Source organism: Saccostrea echinata, unplaced genomic scaffold, assembly GCF_033153115.1.
Source record: "Saccostrea echinata isolate AGI-Se365-2 ecotype Australia unplaced genomic scaffold, CSIRO_AGI_Sech_v1 ptg000010l, whole genome shotgun sequence".
Lineage (NCBI taxonomy): Eukaryota > Metazoa > Mollusca > Bivalvia > Ostreida > Ostreidae > Saccostrea > Saccostrea echinata.
Genome location: NW_026889759.1, coordinates 9,933,374 through 9,954,582, shown reverse-complemented (window position 1 = coordinate 9,954,582; position 21,209 = coordinate 9,933,374). Strand labels below are relative to the sequence as shown.

At 34.9% G+C, this 21,209-nt stretch overlaps 2 protein-coding genes across 3 annotated transcripts; both read right to left on the bottom strand.

The window, feature by feature from the left end:
- Positions 1-7,420: 7,420 nt before the first annotated feature.
- LOC133184710 (L-threonine 3-dehydrogenase, mitochondrial-like) lies at positions 7,421-12,094 on the bottom strand. Its single transcript, XM_061319783.1, has 9 exons — positions 12,012-12,094; positions 9,984-10,129; positions 9,605-9,647; positions 9,344-9,414; positions 8,645-8,860; positions 8,434-8,540; positions 8,258-8,348; positions 7,900-8,166; positions 7,421-7,752 (listed from the first exon to the last, which is right to left on the bottom strand). The coding sequence occupies exons 2-9, from the start codon at positions 10,117-10,119 to the stop codon at positions 7,607-7,609; spliced, it is 1,077 nt and encodes a 358-aa protein (XP_061175767.1). The 5' UTR covers positions 10,120-10,129; positions 12,012-12,094; the 3' UTR covers positions 7,421-7,606.
- Positions 12,095-15,942: 3,848 nt separating this feature from the next.
- On the bottom strand, positions 15,943-20,828 carry LOC133184709 (uncharacterized). Of its 2 annotated transcripts, none has more exons than XM_061319782.1 (3): positions 20,807-20,828; positions 20,196-20,372; positions 15,943-16,628 (listed from the first exon to the last, which is right to left on the bottom strand). In XM_061319782.1, the coding sequence occupies exons 2-3, from the start codon at positions 20,349-20,351 to the stop codon at positions 16,308-16,310; spliced, it is 477 nt and encodes a 158-aa protein (XP_061175766.1). In that variant the 5' UTR covers positions 20,352-20,372; positions 20,807-20,828; the 3' UTR covers positions 15,943-16,307. The 2 variants fall into 2 exon arrangements, with proteins under 2 accessions (XP_061175766.1, XP_061175765.1); XM_061319781.1 differs by lacking the exon at positions 20,807-20,828 and adding an exon at positions 20,665-20,767.
- Between the last annotated feature and the right edge of the window lie 381 nt (positions 20,829-21,209).

Sequence of the window (21,209 nt, the reverse complement as noted above, 5' to 3'; positions counted from 1 at the left end):
TATATTAAAAACAGTTCTCGCTTTCATTGTCGTGTTTCCCTTCTAAAAATGCATGTTGGGAGTTTAATTTGTGCTACACATATTTAATTTAACCCAAAGAAATGCTTATTTAAATGTTTCCTATTTATTTCAGGATATTCAGTCAGAAATATTAAAATCCGAACCCGATCTTTTAAGCTTACAACAAAGCTATTTTCAAAAAGTTCAGCATGCTCACAATATCGATGAATCGGGCTACAGTCCATTAATACATTTTCATTAGGGAACAGTGTTAAGGTTTTCTCACGCAGCCCGTCCCTTGTTAATTTATATACTGCTTGCATGTTCAGGAACTATTTCCTTTTACGGAACTTCTTTCTTCCCCTACCGATTCTAAAAATACGCTTGTATTTATTCTATAGTCTTAAACAATTAACTTACCCAATTTTATCGCAATGTGTAGCGCAGTGGTTAGCGCACCTGCCTTTCAAACCAAGGGTTTTGAGTTCGATCCCAGCTAGAGGAGCAATTTTTTATTTTTATATTTTTTAAACTTTTTTTTTTTGCATTTTTAGGTCACCTGAGTAAACTCAGGTGACCTATTGCTATCCGTTTTTGTCCGTCGTCGTACGTCGTACGTCGTTCGTCGGTCGTAAACTTTTGAACATTTTCAGCTTCTTCTCTAAAACCGCTCAACCAATTTCAACCAAATTTGGCATATAACATCTATGGGTGAAGGAGAACAAAAATTGTGAATTTCATGGTCCCTGCCCTCCTGGGGCCTGAGGGGTGGGGCTAAAACCACCAAAATTAATGCAATCTTTAAAAATCTTCTTCTTTATATCAAGCAGTCAAACTGTTGGCATCATTGTAATAAGCATTGAGCCCTCTACCAAAATTGTGAAATTCTTGGCCCCAGGGTCAGGGGTTCTGGTGCTAGGGTGGGGCTATATAGATCACATAGTGAAAGTGCATTATTTCTTTGAAAATCTTCTTCTCTGCTCCTGGGTATCAAATAAACTAACTAAGTACATAGTTATGAAGAGCAAGAATGCCTCTTCCAAAATTGTGAATTTCATGGCCCCAGGGTCAGGGGTTCTGGTGTAAAGGAGGGGGGGGGGTTGGCTCTTTTGACTATATAGTGAAAATGCATTAATTCTTTGAAAATCTTCTCTGCTCCTGGATATTAAATAAACTAACTAAGAACATAGATATGATGAGCATGGCTGCCTTTTCAGAAATTGTGAATTTCATGGCCCCTGGGTCAGGGGTTCAGGTGTTGGGGGGGGAGGGGGGGCTCTATTGATTATTTGCATTAATTCTTTGAAAATCTTCTTCTCTACTCCTGGGTATTAAATAAACTAACTAAGAACATAGATATGATGAGCATGGCTGCCTTTTCAGAAATTGTGAATTTCATGGCCCCTGGGTCAGGGGTTCAGGTGTTGGGGGGGGGGGGCTCTTGATTATTTGCATTAATTCTTTGAAAATCTTCTTCTCTACTCCTGGGTATTAAATAAACTAACTTAGTGCATAGTTATGATGAGCATGGTTGCCTCTTCCAAAATTGTGAATTTCATGGTCCCTGGGTCAGGGGTTCTGGTGTCAGGGTGGGGCTCAATTGGTATATATAGTGAAAATGCATTATTTCTTTGAAAGTCTTCTCTCTCCTGGATATTAAATAAACTAAGTACATAGTTATGATGAGCAAGAATGCCTCCTCAGAAATTGTGAATTTTGTGGCCCCTGGATGAAGGGTTCTGGTGTTAGGTCGGGGCTCTATTGATATATAAGGAAAATGCATAAATTCTTTCAAAATCTTTTTCTCTGCTCCTTGGTATTGTTCAAACAAAGGAAGTGCATGGTTATGATAAGGAAGAATGCCTCTTCCAAAATTGTGCAATTCATGGCCCCTGGGTCAGGGGTTCTTCTGAGGGGGGGGGGGGCTCTATTGATTTTATAGTGAAAATGCATAATTTCTTTCAAAATATTTTTACTACTACTGGTAATAAAGCAAAGAAACAAGTGTATAGTTATGATGAGCAAAGTGCTTCTTCCAGAATTATTATTTCATGGCCCCGGGGTAAGATTTTCTGGTGTAAAGGGGGAGGGGGGCTTTATTTATTTAATAACATAGTGAACATGCATTTCTTTGAAAATCTTGTATTCTTCTGGGCATATTCGAGGCAAACAGAGTAAAAGTTTTAATATGCAAGGGTATTTTTACCAGAATTTTGAACACCTGGATTATTTAGTCAAGTATTCTGGTCCTGGCCAGGGCTCTATGAACTTGTATTCTGCCGAGCAAAGTTATTCCCCTTTGCCATTCACCTTTGATAATTAATCACTGTAAATAATGTATTTGAAAGGTTAATAGAATAAGAGAATTATGCAAGAATATTTATTGTATAATACAAAAAGTACTTTCATAGTTTTAATGATCAGGTAGACTTGGAAATAATAGAAGAATAAAAGTGAGGCAAAAATAACTTATTTTTTTAATGTTCTTCAAAGGCCAAGAGAGACCAATGTGAGAAGTCATAATATGGGGTTAAAAATAGACATTTCGTTAATAGTCTGCATAGTAATAGTGATAAATGGGGGACAGATAGATTCTATACCAATTATTTTGTTGATGCTCATCATACTATTTTTCTTGCTTTTGGGCAACAAAGCTTCATTTATCAGTGTATGGATCCTCTAAATTGTTGTATTGTACTAAGGTGACCGTTAAGGCCCTTGGGCCTCTTGTTCTTTTTTTTCAGCTCAAATGACACGAAAACTCTTAAAAAGGTGGAAAGGCCTCTAATTGTTCTCTGAACAATTAGTTTACGAGTTATTATTAAGGTCTTCCGATACACATGATAAGATATGAATATGAAACTTGCTGAGGTGATAGAGCATCAAATGTAGATATGTTGATCGACCATTATTTTTCGTCGTTCGTACTTCCGGTCGCAAACAAATGTTAAATTTGTAACTTTTTTGTTTTTCAATATTTTTCTCTGGGATTTACAGGATTAATAGAGAGTCTTCTAAGAGTTCTAAGTATCTTTTCATCATTTTGATTGATGCATTTATTGCAAAGATATGACCGATCCAAACTTTCTCGTATTGTTGCGGGTTCGAATCCTGCTGGGGCGGGAGATTGTTTCTCTCTTTTTTCAGTTGTAAATGATATTTTTCTCTGTGAAGACATGTATGATAGTTTTTGCTTATTTTTTAAAGCTTTTTTAACAGAGATTCTACAGAAATAATCATGATCTATGTTGAAAGACTGTGTTACATAAACGCAAACAAAAAATACCTTCAATAAAGTGTTAAATGAAGTGAGGCAGCATAGCGATCTGGAGAAAAGTTGGGTCGGAAGACCACTTGTTGCCCTAGCAACAAGAAACGCATCTAGTTATTATTATTATTATTATTTTTTGACCAAATTTTGTGCAGGCGTTTTCTCGAAAACTATTCAGTGGTTTTACGTGAAACTTTCAGGAAAAATTAGTCATTGTATGAAGTTTGTTCATCACAAGGAAAATTTGGAAAATTCCATTCTGGTTCCAAGTTACGGGCAATTTCCTGATTTTTAAATGGAATGTTGTCCGCGAATGTTCTCAAGAACGGTTAAAGACATGAACTGGAGACTTATTGGAGAGCATAGAACGTGACATTTTAATTTGTGGAATCGCCTTTTCGTTCGTCGTCGGCACTTCCGGTCGTGTACGGAAGTGATCAAAGAAATCGTAAAATTTCAACTTTCCTTTTTTGAATTAAATCCTATATCACATTATTGCATCTTTTGTGTAGTTTCGAAATATGTTGGTCCCACCGGAAACAAAAACGTCAACTTCCGGCTATAAGAGAAAAACTACATAATTGAAGTATTTTTCTTTCCCATTAATATCTTTTGTAGATAAAGTATTTGAAATGAATTTTTAATATGTTATTCAGACAGCAAATATCTAGAGTGACCTCAAATATCTTTCAAAAATTCACTTCCGGTCGCGTGTTTTTCTGTCCTCAAAATGAGAAGTTGTGTGAGCAAGATCTCGGAAACGGTAAGAGATTAAGACACCAGACTTATATGAGCAACAGACCTTAAGATGTAGCCAAAACTACTTGGGTTCAGAGCGTCAGCCGTCACTTCCGGTCGTCACGGGAAGTGATCAAAGAAATCAAAAATTTCAACTTTTCTTTCTTTATTTAAGAATTGCATCACTTTATTGCATCTTTTTCGCAGATTCGAAAGATATTGGTCCCACCGGAAACAAAAACGACAACTTCCGGTTATAAGAGAAAAACTACAAAATTTGCGTATTTTACTTTCCTATAAATATTCTTTATACATAATGTATTTGTTATGAATTTTAAATATGTTATTCAGAATGCAAAGGTCTAGAATAACCTCAAATATCTTTCAAACATTCACTTCCGGTCGCGTGTTTTTTTTGTCCTCAAAATGAGAATATTGTCTGAGCGAGATCTCAAAAACAGGTAAAAGATTAAAACACCAGACTTATATGAGCAGCAGACCTTGAGGAGTAGGCAAAACCATTTTGGTTAAACGCGTCAGTCGTAACTTCCGGTCGTCACAGGAAGTGATCAAAGAAATCAAAAATTTTAACTTTTTTTTTAAATTGAAGTTAGCATCACTTTATTGCATCTCTTTCGCTGTATTGAAATATGTTAGTTTCCACCGGAAACAAAAACGTCAACTTCCGGCTTTAGATGATAAACTACGTTATTTCGATATTTAACTTTCTCATAAATATTGCTTAACGATAAAGTACTTGAAATGTTTTTATGCATTTTGTAGATACTGCAAATGTATAGAGAAACGTCAGAGATTTTTTTTTTTTTATAAAATTCACTTCCGGTCGCGTGTTTACCTGTCCTCAGAATTAGAATTTGTTCTCACGATATTGCTCGGCAACAGTAAACGACTGAAGTCTAAAACTTTCAGAACTGATAGTCAGTCATCATTTTATTTGAATTGCGAGGAAATCTTGTATCGTCGTTACTTCCGGTCGTGACAGGAAGTGATGCAAAAAAGTGAATGGTTAATGGTTAGCATGTTGGATTTCACGCTGACGACCAGGGTTAAATCTCCAGAGTGTCTGAATTTCTTTTATCACCTTTTCAGCTTGGATTTACGTTTTTATTTTCAAAATCAGACGGAAGACCTCTCATTGCTCCTCGCAATGAGTTTCTAGTTATTATTATTTTTCTTCTTCTTCTTCTTCTTCCTGGGTACTTTTTTGTCCGCGAGTGATCTCGTCAACTACTCATCCGATTGAGGTGAAACCTTTTTAGGGTTAATAGGCATGTTATGTAGATTTGCGGAATCAAGGTTATTTTGAGCGCACGTGCATGCACGTGCGTGCGCGTGCAATGCATAAAATTACCCATATACTTGATATAGCTGTAACTTTTATATTTTTTGATGAAATGCTTTGATACTCAGAATATAAGGATATATTAAAAGTGTAAACAAGATGACATGGTCAACATGCACATGCATGCATGTGTGCGCACGCGCAAAGCGTAAAATGACAAATATACTTGATATACTCGTAACTTTTATACTTTTTGATGAGATGCTTTGATACTCAAAATTTTTATATATATTAAAAGTGCAGACAAGACGACATGGTCATCGTGCACATGCATGCATGCATGCATGCACGTGCGCGCGCGTGCAATGTGTTAAATGACCAATATACTTAATATAGCCGTAATTTTTATATTTTTTTATGAAAAGCTTTGATATTAAGAATATACAGATATATTAAAAGTGTAGACAAGATGATGTGGACATCATGCTCATGAATGCACATGCGCGCGCGTGCAATGTGTTAAATGACCAATATACTTAATGTAGCCATAACTTTTGTATTTTTTTTATGAAAAGCTTTGATACTAAGAATAAACCGACATATTATAAGTGTAGACAAAATGGCATGGTCATTATGAACATGCATGCAGGTGCGCATGCGTGCAATGCTAAGATGACCAATATACTTGATATAGCCGGAACTTATTTATTTTTTGATGAAATGTTTTAATACTGAGAATATAAAGATGCATTAATAGTATAGATGAGATGACATGGTCATCCTGCACATGCATGCACGTGCGCGCGCATGAAATGCAAAAAACTATCAATATACTTCATTGGCTTATTTAATGAAGCTTACAGGAAATAAGACACCAAAAGGGTGTTGGGGAGCGTTTGGGGAACATCTGTAACGGTCCCCGTTACAATTATAACTAGTTCTTCATAGTTTGAAAAAATAAGTAAATCAAAGTGTGCCTGAATAATGCATCAAACAATTTGTTTTAAAATACGAGGAAATGCGAGCTGGAACATGTCGTAAGTCGGACTGGTTTGCAATGACAGTATGTATTCAAAAGTAAGACTTCTTAAGTCTTTGTGCATCATTATCATAATTTTCAGTTGAAGCAAATCTACTTTACAGTAAACATACTTCCGAACTTGTTGAACAAATATATCCAAGCCAAGGGACGGAATCAGGTAACAAGCATACTGTCCTTTCTGACATATTTTATTTTATCAAATAAAAGGACAATACCCTTATCGTCGCAAACCACGGTTTTGAGTCCACAAGCTCCAAGAGAGAATCGATTGATTAATTAATTAAATGTTGTTTTACGTCCTATTCAAGAATTGTTCACACATATAGAGACGTCACTATATACCGGTGAAGGGCTTCGAATTTAGATACATCGACGATGACATACCCTTAGTTTTGGTGTTGTTCCTCTTTGCATTTGCAATATGTTATCTCCTAAAAAATTCTGTTGTAGTTCAAATATCGGGGGGGGGGGGGGATAATTGGGTCGGTAGGTAGGTGTGGAATTTTGTTTCCTAGAAAATTTCAACATCAATGCTGAATTTTCAAAATATATTTTCCGGAATGCATAAAAAAATAATTGCTTCCCGGAGGCAAAAAAAGTTTTGAGTCGGGCCATTTTTAGCCAATCGGTCGGGAGAGGGCAACCAAACATTTTTCTAAAGATGGCCTTATGAAAAAATTAAATACATGTATTTGACGTCAAATTTCCAAAAGGAAATATTGTTGATCTTTTGTTTCTTTTTTCTTTCCTTCTTTCTTTTCTTTTATGCTATGTAAATATTTGTTAAGATAAGATTACCGTTTCCTAAATTTTCCATGTACATACATTAATAATGGGAAATTATTGCCGAAAACTTTACTGCAATAGTGCAATATCTGCATGAAAAATTTACATGTATTTACATTTCTGAAACGGTACAAGCATGCTACAATATTACAAAGACTTACTACATGTTTATCTAAAAAAAAATATTGATGTAACTGAGAAATAGTTATATAAATATAAATAGTTATAAATGCAAATAAAATACTATTATAATAACTTATACCTTTATTAACAGTATAAAAGCAGGTAACAAAAAAGACCCAAAATATAAACATTAAAACTCGCAAAAATTCACATCAAACAAATAAAACAATTCCAAAAAAGTGAGATTTCATGTTAAGTTAAAATTGAGATTCCATTGCGTTTCTTGAGATTCGTTTCTCTAGCAGGACACGAGTCCAGAGTCCTTGACAATTAACATTAAAGTTTACATTTTTATCCTTTGTTCTGGTTTTTCTGATGGAGCCAGGAAATCAAACATGGCCTTGCACATTCCAGGAAGATCTAGCGTATGCTTCCATCCCCAGTCAGCGCGCGCGTTACTGTCATCAAAACGTTTAGGCCAGGTGTCAGCTGTAAAGTAAATGAGGAATTATATATACTAGATCTATAATTGTATCCATATTTTAATTTGAAAGAAATAGTCAATTAGCAATGTCAGAAATTCTTGGTTTCTAAAATGGATCTATCTTCGAGTGAAACAAGTGACTAACTGGTTACCTATATCTTGTCGGCCGTCAATTTCATACGTCACTTTCAGTTCCGGCACGTGTTTTCGGACTTCCTCCACAATCTCGCCTGGTGTAAAACTCATTGCAGTTACATTATAAGTCCTCATTTTTAGCTTTGAGTCAGGAGTTTCCATGAATTCCACGACTGACCGCAGACAGTCGTCAATGAACATCATCGGAAGTCTAGTGTCCTCGCGTAGATAGCACTTAAAATGGCCGGTCTTTAGGGCGTCATGGAAGATCTTTACAGCGTAATCTGAAAGAATGAAAAATTTTCATTTGTTTCGCCATGATATCAATTATTATGCTATTAAAAGGGAAACAGGATACTTTAGTTTCAAACGTACCCGTGGTGCCACCTCCCGGATTTGTATCGGCTGATATGATGCCCGGAAATCGTAAACTCCGGAAGTCCATACCAAACTTGTGATAATAGTACTGAAAATATGGACATTAAAAAAAAATATTAACGAAGTTTAAAAAAAACTTTTGAAATTCTGTCATATCGTTAAGAAATAGAAACCTCGCCCATCAGTTCAGCATGAACTTTGGAGACTCCGTAAATTGTTCTAGGACGTTGTATGCAAAGGTCAGGTGTGGGATCACGTGGCGAGTCTGGACCAAATGCTCCTAAAAGTGATAGAGATATATTATGAAGCACGTGTTGATAATTAGTACATATGCGTGACTAGTCTGTAGGAAATAGCTAAGAAGTGGACACACGATCTACCTACCGATAGTACTTGGTACAAATATTTTAAGTCTGTACTGTTTGGCTAACTCGAGCACGTTATGGAGACCCTCGATGTTGACACGCATTGCCAGTGGGACATTGTTTTCCCCTATGGCACTAAGCAGAGCACTGAAGTGGATGATCCAATCAATGTTATAGTTCACGATCAGTTCCTGTAGCTTCTTAAAGTCCAAAATATCGGCAAAAACATACGGACCTGGTCAAGAAAAATCTAACTATAGACAAATCCCAAATGGTGCGGTCAAAGAAAATGTAGTGCTTTCATTTAAAACACTTAGTATAAATTTTATGAGGCGACTGAAGGCCTATATTTACATAGTCTGACTTGATTTCACATCTGACTCCAGTGTTTTATTTACACTGCATGATTTGTCAGACATGAAATTCATTAATAATTCCTTCCAAATTTTTTTAGTTTTAATTTTGCCGAATATTCGAATTCGCTAATACAATCATGTCAAAATTCAAATTAGTGTAGTACGTTAGCAAGAGATGAATCTCGTGGTGGTCTTGACAAAGAACTAAAATTCGGAAACGTGATGTGTGTCTTTCTTTTAAAAGATTCCTTGCTGATTAAAATATTCTTTTGCAAAGGATGCAATATTATAATGCAATACTAGCATAATAGTACAAATTCCATATATATGTAGCCAGTAAAACATCAAAATAAAACACTCACCACTTTCCAAAATTTCTTTAGATGGTTTTAGGATGTCGGACATTATTACATTGTTCCGACCATAACGCTGTCTGTAAAAAAAGAGAGAACTTTTTAAATACATCGTCGCATTTTCAATTGTATCGAAATATTACTTGAAATACTAGTAGCAAGCCAAGAAGAATTAAGTAAAATTTACAATTCCTTCTATAGTTAAGGCCCTGAATCTTAACATAATCTTTGTTAAAAGCAAAGCATGTATATTGTAGAAAATATAATGACCTCATTACTTTGGCGAGTCCAGTCCCCAACTGCCCAAGACTTCCTGAAGAAAATCATAAAAAAAGTAAGGATCAAAAGAGGACCATATAGTATATAAAATATACAAAGTATAAATGATGCATATAGCACATGCATCATTTATGAACGACACTATATTAGCCTTAATAACACAGTAAATTGGCAAACTGTGTTTCTTCATTGTACCGCTTTTCATTAACAAAATAAATCTAAATCATTTGTTTGTTTGTTTGTTGTTTTGTCTTTGTTTTTGATAATGTCAAGTAAATTTTTTTATATATCGTAAATAACAACATTCTTAATTTAAAAAAAAAAAACAAACCAAAAATCGTAGATCAAGGATTACTTTTTGTTTAACTACCTGTAATGAGAACGTTAGGATGCTCATTTTTGTCCTTGACCCCTGGCGCTACACCACTAACACCGTTGTACTTGCGAACAAAACTTGCCCGCGGGACACAGCTACGCAACAAATTCCTGACGGGCTGTCCACTCATTCCCACACCCCTTCAGGTAAAATAACAAAAAGAAATTCGTAAGCAAAAAATGCACCTAAATGTGGCGTGCTTTTTTAGAAACATTTGTTCTTTTAAAATACACTTATTGCGGTTTTATGATTTGACAATTTGTATAAATCGCGCTCTTCCTTTTAGTGCAGTATATTTATTGACACGTATAAATGTTGACACCTATTTTTGTCAGTGTCTTTTCCAGTTTTATTTTTCCTGAATACGTTTGCACATGAGACGAAAAATTGTTAATTTGTCTCAAGTATGAGATTGTCATTTTTAAGCAGATTGCGCCCTTCTAAATTTTCCAACAGTTTTCTACAAGAAAATATGCTTGTTACGGCATGGGGAAAAAAGTATAAATATATTACTGTAATTCCTGGTTTAGATATAAATAACTTAGAAAATAGTTCAGAATACATATAACATGTAAAAAATATGATCATCAAAGAAAAGAAATTTTTCAATCAATTAAAAGTAAATTTCCAAATTTCTCGGCATTAGATGATGAACAAAAACTTTTTTGGTTACTCAATACTGAAGACAAAGAAACTCTTAATTCTGTGGGCAAATTCATAAATGATAACATGTTGTAGTAGTCATACAGTTTTATATATAGTATTCCCTTTAACTGAAATAGTACAATATTATTGTTGAAATGAGCAATGTCGTTTACAAGTTGTTATACTATCCATTGGCGTATCTTTTCTTTATTATTGTAATAATTTCATACTTGTCTGCTATGGGCTCTAAATTAGAAAATAAATGTTCTGTTCTGTTCTGTTCTATACTTTCTGAATACTTCAAACACAGAAATGAAATGAGGATTCATAAATGTAAGAAAACAGGGCGGATCCAGTTTTTTCCGAAAAGGGGGGGGGGGGTTTCTGCATCAACTATAACAAATGTCAAACTCGGAAATTTTTAACTTCTTACCCAAATATGAAAATCCGATTTCGGGGGTGGGGTGGGGTGGTGGTTAGGAGACTTCCTTAGTCAATTTTCTTCTGGTAGAGTTCTCTCCTTACTGTTTTTAAAAAAGGGGGGGTTCCAATGTCATTTTTTCGCTGCTTTTACATAGAAATTTAATGACTGAAAATTCCAGGGGGTCCGAACTCAACTCCCAACCCCTCAAGATCCGCCCATGGAAAAGACACACTTGTTATTTTTAACGATTTTCAAGGATCAGTAAGTATTAATGAATAATCTATTAAAATACATTCATGGTTGGTTGAGCTCAAGGTTAAGTGGAACAGAGTTTTTTCTTCATGTGACACACACACGTGTATAGTAGAAATTGGTGAAATAACCAAGACATATTGACTAAAATTACGCAATAAACTAAGAAGGTTCACATATTTTTTTTTCTTTTTTAGATTTTGGCGTTTATTGATACTAATTGACCTTTGTTTAATTTCTTAATGTTCAGAATTGTCGAAATATCAATAATTAATCTGTGTTTATACTTGTGCTAAAATGTATATCCGTAAGAGCAGTAAAGTGATTGATTTTCTTTGGCAATTCATGACGTTCCTTGTCATGGTCTAGACATGTTCCTTTCGTAATTCTGTATTATCGACAATGTACACACGGATATTCTGATTCAATAACGACATTCCCAAGACGGCAAAGAAATAAAAATTCTACATACCTAAAAAAAAAAAAACCAACTAGATTCTTAATAGTACTACATATGACACGACCTTATGACCTTTCATTTCAATGAATTACTGTTCTTTAAACACCGTGCAATATGTCGCGTTGTTCTATCCATTGTGTCATGACTGGTACTATATTTTAATCCTGTACGGAATCGCTTCTCTTCTTTAAAATAAACCGCAATAGAAACTTTCGGGAAGATATCAAATGATAAGACTTACCTGGGTATTCTTTATTTGGTTATGTTTCCTTAATAAACCTCGTGTACTGGGGGCTTGTCCTCGTCAACCAATCGCATTGTTTGGCTCATGGCGCAGTGTACACATCCGGTTTCGCGTGACGTGTATTTAGTTATTATTGAATGAAAGGTCCTTTTATGAAATATTTTATTAGCACAACAAGTGGGATTTTGAATCAATTTTATTCAATTTGGTTACAGTCCAATATATCGAATTATTTCTATGATATTAGCTACTTTAAACACGTCCTGGTGAAAACATTTTAACATATTTTCTTCCGTCTTTGAGATGAGTAGGCATGACCGAGATGTGTCCTTAAATCCATTAAAAGTATGTACATATACAAAGCATGGTTGTAATACTCTAACAAAACATAAAACGCACCCACCCTTTCCTCTAAAAAAAAAAAGAAGATTGTTGGACTAGTCTAGAAGACTTTATGAAGAAATTAAGGAGATGAGGCGGAAGAAGGGGAACTGGTGTCTACATTACGAAAGAAGTCTTTAATAAAGTTACAAAAATGTTTTTTTTTTTTTCTCTTAATATTCGTTAGGGATATATGTATGTATCTTCACATACCCACTAACCCGTCAGAATTGACGACAGACCTACAGTATAGTAATATGTATCATAACAGAAACTATATCTTTCCAGGTGTTTTGGAAATTTAGCATGAAGAGGATATATTTTAACATAGACCTAAAGCTTTAAGTCTATGATTTTAAGGGGTTAGGAGGGGAAATGAGATATGATGATAGGATATATTGCGAAAGTGTACTTCAGATCATCTTTAAGTTAACGCTTTTTGAAGGCATAGGGGGGAAAGATAATAAACTTCTCAGTAACTCAGTTAATCGTAATTGTTAACAATTGAATAGAATATTAAGACTTTAAAAAAAGACACCTCCATTCCCCCTCAAGCCACACAAAATTACAGAAAAAGAAAGATAAATGTCCCCGTTTAAAAGTACAAAGTAACAGGACGGGAGACTGGCTGTAAAAAAAATGTAGATGTATAACCGATTATATGTTTATTTCAGTCTTTCCTAATTTTTCTTTATATACTTGTCTAATTTTGACCCTTGACTGTTATTTGTGTTTGTATATATACATTTGTATGTACCTCTTGTACCAAATTCTGATCTGATTCTGCATGAGAGAATAAAGAACGGAATTGAAGAAAGAAACGATTAGAGGATTGACCTGGATTTTTTTTACATAAACTTTCAAAAAATGGAGCGAAGACTCATATCAAACAAGTTGTGTAATAGTATGAGAAAATGATCCTTTTTACCCTCTTTAGTGTGTGTATGCTATTTCATAGGCAAATAATTTCACTCATTTCTGTGAGATTTTTGCGAATTGTATAGATTTTACATAGAGTATAGTTTAAGGTACATAAACACTCTGCTCACTCATATAAAATGTTATTTTAACTCATATGATTTTCCAAAAGAATTATATTTTATAAGTAAAATAAGTAAAATACAAACAATGGTATCATAGCTTGCGGGGCAAAATTAAACAAAAAAGACATTGCAACTTGACAAATTTATAAAGGAATAATAGACATTTATCTCAATAAGAGTTATCTCTCTTATCAGAGTATCGATGAACCTTAATGTCAGATGAAATATCAGAGAAAGTTTTGTTGAGATTTAATTTTCACCTTCATGTTTGTAGCACTACAGGCACTTCGCTCGCCTTGTTCGCCCATCTCCTTTCATTGCAAAAGCTAAGAAAGAACTTAAGTTATCATCTGGGAATCATCTTAAAAGCAATAAACTGAGTATAAGTCATAGGTACATTAGTTTGTTTCTGTAATAATTTTTTTAATCCATAGTATAATAATAACATAAGGTATCTAACTCCGAATTACATGGAGTACCCCCCTTCCCAGAATCGCAGTCTTTTACACTGTCAGAGACAATGTACTGGCAAAGTGTTAATTACCATTTTCTTCTATGGTTAGGTAATTTATCTATACAACCATATATGGCATGCTTGTCTTTATTTTCTTTTATCTCCATAAACAGCTTCAAAACGATGCTAGCAGACGGGAAAATTCGTTTCGCATCACGAACTGGTTTGCACTAATCTCTGGCGAAATATGTTCTTGGATTTTGATTGGCTAAAAATCTTTTTCTAAAATTACGTCAGAAAAACATCGTAATGTTTTTTGAAAATTAAAACGTTAACAAATTTTATTTATTTATTGCAATATTTAAACTTTGGAATTTAATTTTAAAACCCACTCATTTTTAATTAAATCTGAACATTCTCTGTCTGAGATTAGTACGGTACATACCTTTTCATGGTGTGAATCGAATTTTCCAGTCGGCGAGCAGAGTTTTGAGTTCTGTTTTCAGAGATAAAATAAAATAAGGACAAGTATGTCATATATGGTTGTGTTATTATATATTATCATACTACGGGTTAAAAAAATTATTATAGAAACAAGTGCTTGTGGTATGTTTCAGACATTAACCTTTGACCTCAAAATTATAACTGTTCTTCTTTCAGTTATTCGACGTTGATATAAAATTTCAATACAAAAGATAAAGGACTTTTGAGATTTCATCCGGAAACTTAAGTCTAACACCGAGACAGAATGACAGTCGGGCGGATGGAAAAACCCAAATTAATTTTCCCCGTTTTCAACGAAATCGGGGCACGAAAAAAAAAGTTGAGAGGAGACTACAAATATAGACTCTATATATGAAAAATGGAAATGATTGGGAGTATGCACAGATATATGTCTTTTTTAATGTATAATTTAGTGAGAAGATACATCACTACTGAACAAATTTTAAACAAGAGGCCCACGGACCTTATAGGTCACCTGAGTATCATGCAACAATTTTGCCACAATTAAATTGGGTTCAAGTTTTAAACCAGAGGCCATGAAATTCACAATTTCGAAAGAGACACACTTGCTCATCATAACTTTACATTTAGTAAGCTTACTTAATACCCAGAAAGAGAGCAGAGGATTATCAAAGAATTAATGCATTTTCACTATGTAATCATTAGAGCCCTGTCCTAACACCAGAACCCTGACCCAGGGGCCATAAAATTCACAATTTTGGAAGAGGCATCCTTATATATCATAACTATACTCTTAGTTCATCGGATTTTTAAAGAAATAGTGCATTTTCACCATATATTCCACAGCGCCCGCCCTAACACCAGAAACCCTGACCCTGGGGCCATGAATTTCACAATTTTGGAAGAGGCACCTTACATATCATAGCTATACTCTTAGTTCATCGGCTTAATACCTAGGAGAAAAGGAGAAGATTGTCAAAGAATTATTGCATTTTTACTGTAATCATTAAAGCCCCGCCCTAAAACCAGAACCCCTGATCCAGGGGCCATGAAATTCACAATATAGGAAGAGCCAACTTTACTCACCATAACTATGCATTCAGTTTCTTTGCCCTGGATCAGAGAAGTTTTTTTAAAGAAATAATGCATTTTCACTATATATTCAACAGAGCCCTGCCCTAGCACCAGAACCCCTGACCCTGGGGTCATGAATTTCACAATTTAGGTAGAGGGCTCAATGCTTATTACATTAATGCCAACAGTTTGCCTGCTTGATGTCCAGGAGTAAAGAAGAAGATTTTTAAAGATTGCATTAATTTTTATAGTCTTAGCCCCATCCCTCAGGCCCCAGGGGGGTAGGAGTCATGAATTTCATAATTTTTACTCCCCTTCACACATAGATGCTATATGCCAAATTTGGTTGAAATTGGTTCAGTGGTTCCAGAGAAGAAGCTGAAAATGTTCAAATGTCAACGCACGACAGACGACGCACGCCGAAGGACGAAAACAGATAGCAATAGGTCACCTGTAAACTCAGGTGACCTAAAAATGTATTTAGTAATTTATAGATTTACAGAGACGCAGAGCAAGGTACTAGTATATTTTATAGCAAGCATAAGGACACTAAATTGTAAGTCAGTGTATTAATAAAGCAAGTGTCCTTCTTTGATTGATAAGTTTGAGCATTCATTTATAGTCACCGAAGAAAAGTAGATCAATATAAAATACATAAATATGTATGTAACTGTTTCATAACAGTGTCAACCAATTGCGCTAAATTTTCAATACGCCAAAATAGTTGAGATCTATCCTACATGTATACATGACGTACATTTCACGATTCACATTAACCATCTGATCACTAGAAATGATTAAATGTTTGTTCTCAGAATCACATTATTATAATCACACGTACACCATCTTTGGGTCTCTAAAAAACGTCATTTGACATCAAATCATCTCCTTACTTCCTCTTCTACGCGCAAGCGCGGCGAGATCACGTATAGTTTTCATGGACGACGTACGTGGTCGACTGAAAGCAAATGCTTCGTCCACAGAGTCCTCACTCTCCTGAAGTAAAGTGGCGCTAGTAGCCGTCCTTACACCGTAATTTTCCATCGTAATGTCCACGCTGCTAGCAGTAGAATGAAGGCTTGAGGTAGAGGACATAATCTCGTGACGTGGAACTCGTGTCTTACGCAGTGAACGTATTGTGTCTTGAATGTCACAAAATTGTCTCTTTAAGAGAATATCATGTTGGCGCAACTGTATCTACAATGTAAAATAAATACAGTTTATTTTGAACAGTATCTGAAATTTGCAACACACAAAATCTGGAGCGTTTCGCCTATTATGTTACTAAAACAATATTTTTGTCGTGTGCATCTTAATACTTTGCAAAATTTTCGACTAGTTAGCAGAACTTTTGCATATTATATAACAATTTGGACAGATCAATGGCTAAATCAGCATGCCGTTCCTAACGTAGAGATAAACGGATAATGATTTAGTCATTTCCATGCATTTAAATGCATGTTTAAATGCACAAAATCTTTGTGAGCTTAGCAACAACAAATTGTAATTTCAAATCAATTAAGAATGCCATATCCAATCAAGATGGATTATTTCAGTCTGTGCAGGGCCGTCAGTACAATTGTGTACTTCGGCAAAATCTTTACAAATTGCTGACATCTCTATAGAAACACGCAATGCATCACTTTCTTTATGGCCCAATCTTCCTCTTATAAATGGCATACTGGGGAAAAATTACTCAATCTATTTCATTCGAAAAATATTTGGATGATGTATGAGTAAAATGAAGCATCAAGCTTGATCCGAAGTATTAACAAACAGGAAAGTTTGAACAATGTTTCTAATCCAAAATAAACATCCAAATGCATCAATTCAATAAAATTTGCTCTCTTCAATTTGATTTGACGTGTGCATCAATTCAGTTATTGCTGGTATCAATTCAACTGTTGAGTTCAACAAAGTGGTGGAATTATCGTTTGCAAAAATTAATTAAGACCTTGGTATAAATGATTTGTAATCTTTTAGTTCAATTGAAGATATCTTTATTTTACAATGATTTTAATACAGGAATTAACGTACGCATCAATTCTTTTAAAGAGAGCGACAATTCAATTTCATTAACTTAAATGATGCAGGTAATAATACAACTGAAGAGATTAATACGAGGGGTTATCAAAAAGTTCGTGGACTGATGCGATAAAATTAATACTATGTAGTCTGTGCTTACAAAATTTAGAAGGCACATAAAACAACAAAAGTTTAAGAAATGTTGAAAATTTTGGTTTGATACGTTGATAATTTGCCAAACTATTCTAAAAAAAAAAAAAGAAGACATTATATGAACACCCGGCGCTGTCGCCGTTTAGTTTGATGACGTCTGACAAACGTCATTGTTTCTCAATGTCCGCTCTCTCTACCTCATACACTTATCTTGATGGGATTACCTGGAGTTAAGTAAGGACTTAACCCCACCTTGTTTATATGGCTTTACAATGTCATGAACAGCTGCTTTCAATGCATATAATATTGTAAATGTATCTATACATAGGAAAGATCCCCACTTGATTATACCAGAATACTAAGCTTGTTGGAGTTCAATTTCTACTACAAATGACCAACGTCACTTTTCGACGTGACTAACTTTTGACACCCTGACTACAAATCGACATTAACTGTGCATCTTTCAACTCTCTGAATCTTTTTGGACATTTAAAACAAGTACTCTGGGTGCATTTTATTTTTCTGAAACATTCCTTAGGACTATACCAGTTTTTCCAGGAGCAAAACTTTATAGAATGTTGGAAAAAGAAACCCCTCCTCCTTTTTGACGTCATTTTCAAGCCTATAATTGTTTGGACACTCCATATAAAATTTACGAAATTTCATAGAACTTACTGAATGGGGTAAAAATTGCAAATTTTACGGAACAATTGTGTTGTACCACATGCCTGAATTAACGGGATTTTTATGACAAATACTCATATCTTAAGATTTTTCTCAGTTACACTCAGGTAGGAAAAAAACGTCATATTGAGGTTGCGCCGCCTGGACATACCATTGCTTATAAAAGCACATGGCCGTAGGAACCGGGGGGGGGGGGGGCACGGGGGGCCGTGCCCCCCCCAATAATTTTGCCGATATATAGTTTACTATAGAAATTAATTTTTTGATATACAGTTTTCTATAGAAAACATAGCTATTATATGCTGGTGCCCCCTCAATAAAAACGTCTGATGACTTTTTTTTTTTTTTTTTTTGCTTGTCAAGGAATTTTTGGTAGTTGATAGTGCCCCCTCAACTGAAAATGTATAGCTGTGCCCCCCCCCCCCCCCAACTGAAATTGCTTCCTACGGGCCTAAAGCATTTACAGTTTATTAAAAACTGAAACTTATGATTTATGGTTTATTCTATAGATAGAAGAGATGATGCTAACTAAATGTGTAAAAATTCATTGATGTACCTAAAGCGGTTTTAATTTCATGGCGCTAGTCCACGAACTTTTTGATAACCCTTCGTATATACACTTTATTCAGTTATTGCGCACATTGATTAAATTATTGCTCTCTTCAGTTTAATTACTACGCGCATCAATTCATTCGTTGGTATCAATAATTCATTTCAAGAGAGCAACAATTCAATTATTGTGCGCATCAGTTTAGCAAATTTGTTATTGATATCATCAATGATGAATTAAAGTGTATAATGCATGTATTAGTAATTAGGAATTGAAGGTACCATTAGTAATTAAGAGTTCTTGAACTGAATTTTTTAAAATTTCAAATTCTACGTATTTTTTTTAATCTCCAGCGCACTATTCTGTACTACCCAATAAGGATCTGTTACTTAAACAAATTATAAGGAGACGGATTAACCACAAGTACTTGTGGACAGGACCCCCCCCCCCTTCAACCCCGAGGTTTGTTGGACATTTTTTTCATTACACTTATTCATCATGTGTACCATAGGAAAAAATCGTGAAAACCCCAAAATAATCGTTCGACTCAAAAATACCCCACTATACATTATAGTGGGGTGTTTTTGTGTGGAACGGGGGGGAGGGGGGGTCCTGTCCACAAGTACCTGTGGGATTAACATAAGTTTTCTAACTTGTTTTCGAATCCTGTTCGATCTTCACTAAATATCTGTACTGTATGCTTGTAAATTTCAAATAAATTATGGTTTAAACTAACTGAATTTTTCGCTCATCAAATAAATTGATCCTATCTTCAAAAAATTAAAGACATGTTCAATTATTTGAGTTTATGCTGATTTGGCGCTCCATAAAAAAATAAACATCATATAATCATTATATGTGCTTTATGAACTTTCTGGTAACGTATTCCAAGACCACTAAGTTAAGTCTTGCTTAAGCTGTTTTGCTCCAGGAAAGAATATATGTCACTGAAATGCAAACATAAAAAAAACATGCACTCGTTGGAATGCACTTGAGGACACGGGAAGAAAATTCTAAGACTGTAATCACATTTTAAAGGAAAACAAAGTCGTTTATGATAGTAATTCTGTCTTTAACAAGAATATTGTAGTTTTATTGTTAAATTATACCCAATAAATATAGAATAAATACATGTATCTTTTGTAACCTATTCTCGGTTTGTGCTTGAAATCTTGACAATGAGAATCCCCATTTGATAAATCATCTGTATAGATCTGTTGCGGGGTCCAGCTTCAGCCAATATAGACAACGGAATGCAGTATCATGTCCGTTTACACTATATGCAACATAGAAGGGTTGTAATAGTAGGTGATTGAGTGACATGCCCATCTCAGAAATCGTTTTATACTTACTAGCTCTTGTCGAACCCAACTCATCGCCTGGGCTAAATCCTCCAAGCGATCAGCCGAGTCGTCACAACTTCCGGGCGTCGCATATCGCCTCGGCAACTTCACGTTCCCTTGTAATTCTGTATGGCGGAGAGGCACAGTGCTGCTCTCCATTCCCATCAAATGTGTCTATGTACTTCACTTCAAATATAGAATCAAGGAAGTGAAAAACAATTAAAAGCAATGTATATCGAACATTGAACATGATGCATCTTGATAGATTAGTGATCAAAACTGCACTAAGAACACAACACGATGCATCATCAGTTATTAAACATTGTCGATCAGTTCCAAATTAATATGATACAACGGGGTTTGGAACCCATTAAATCCTATTTTTGTTCTGATCATGCAAGCATAATTTCTTGTTTAAAAAAAGCAAACCAATAAAAAGTCTCTCTCTCCTAGAGGTAAAATAAAAAAGATTACAAACCGTTTACAATATACACAAAAAATCCAAGTGTAACTCCTTGCAGTCTCAAAAGTATGAATGACATCCATAATTGTTTCTGACAATAATAAGCAGTATTACCTCACTTTTACTTATCTGTTACCTACTGTTTAGCAATGATTACCCGTCGCTTTCTAGCGGAACATGGCCGTCACCTCTTCCGACCTTGTGTTGATAAATAGCGGCTTGGGGTTCTGTTGTCGAGCATATGGGGTTTGATAATGCCCATTTACACAGCAAACTGACAAACAGTCTGTTAAAATCAATTATCAGTGCTCGTAATGAATATTGGGGCTTGATGAATCCCTGAGGACTTTTTCCCAGCAATTAACTCATGCTTATTATTGACAAAGGTTTTCCATTTCCGAAAAGTAAAGAATTAACTGATATTAATTTCATTTAATTTAGTTTTTCCGTTGCATGTGATCAGTGAATAAACAATTTAACGGTTTTGATTCTGGAGGCATTCTCGTTATTTTTTTTCCACCCATGTTATCATTTCCCGTTCCATTTTCATCTTCCCTACA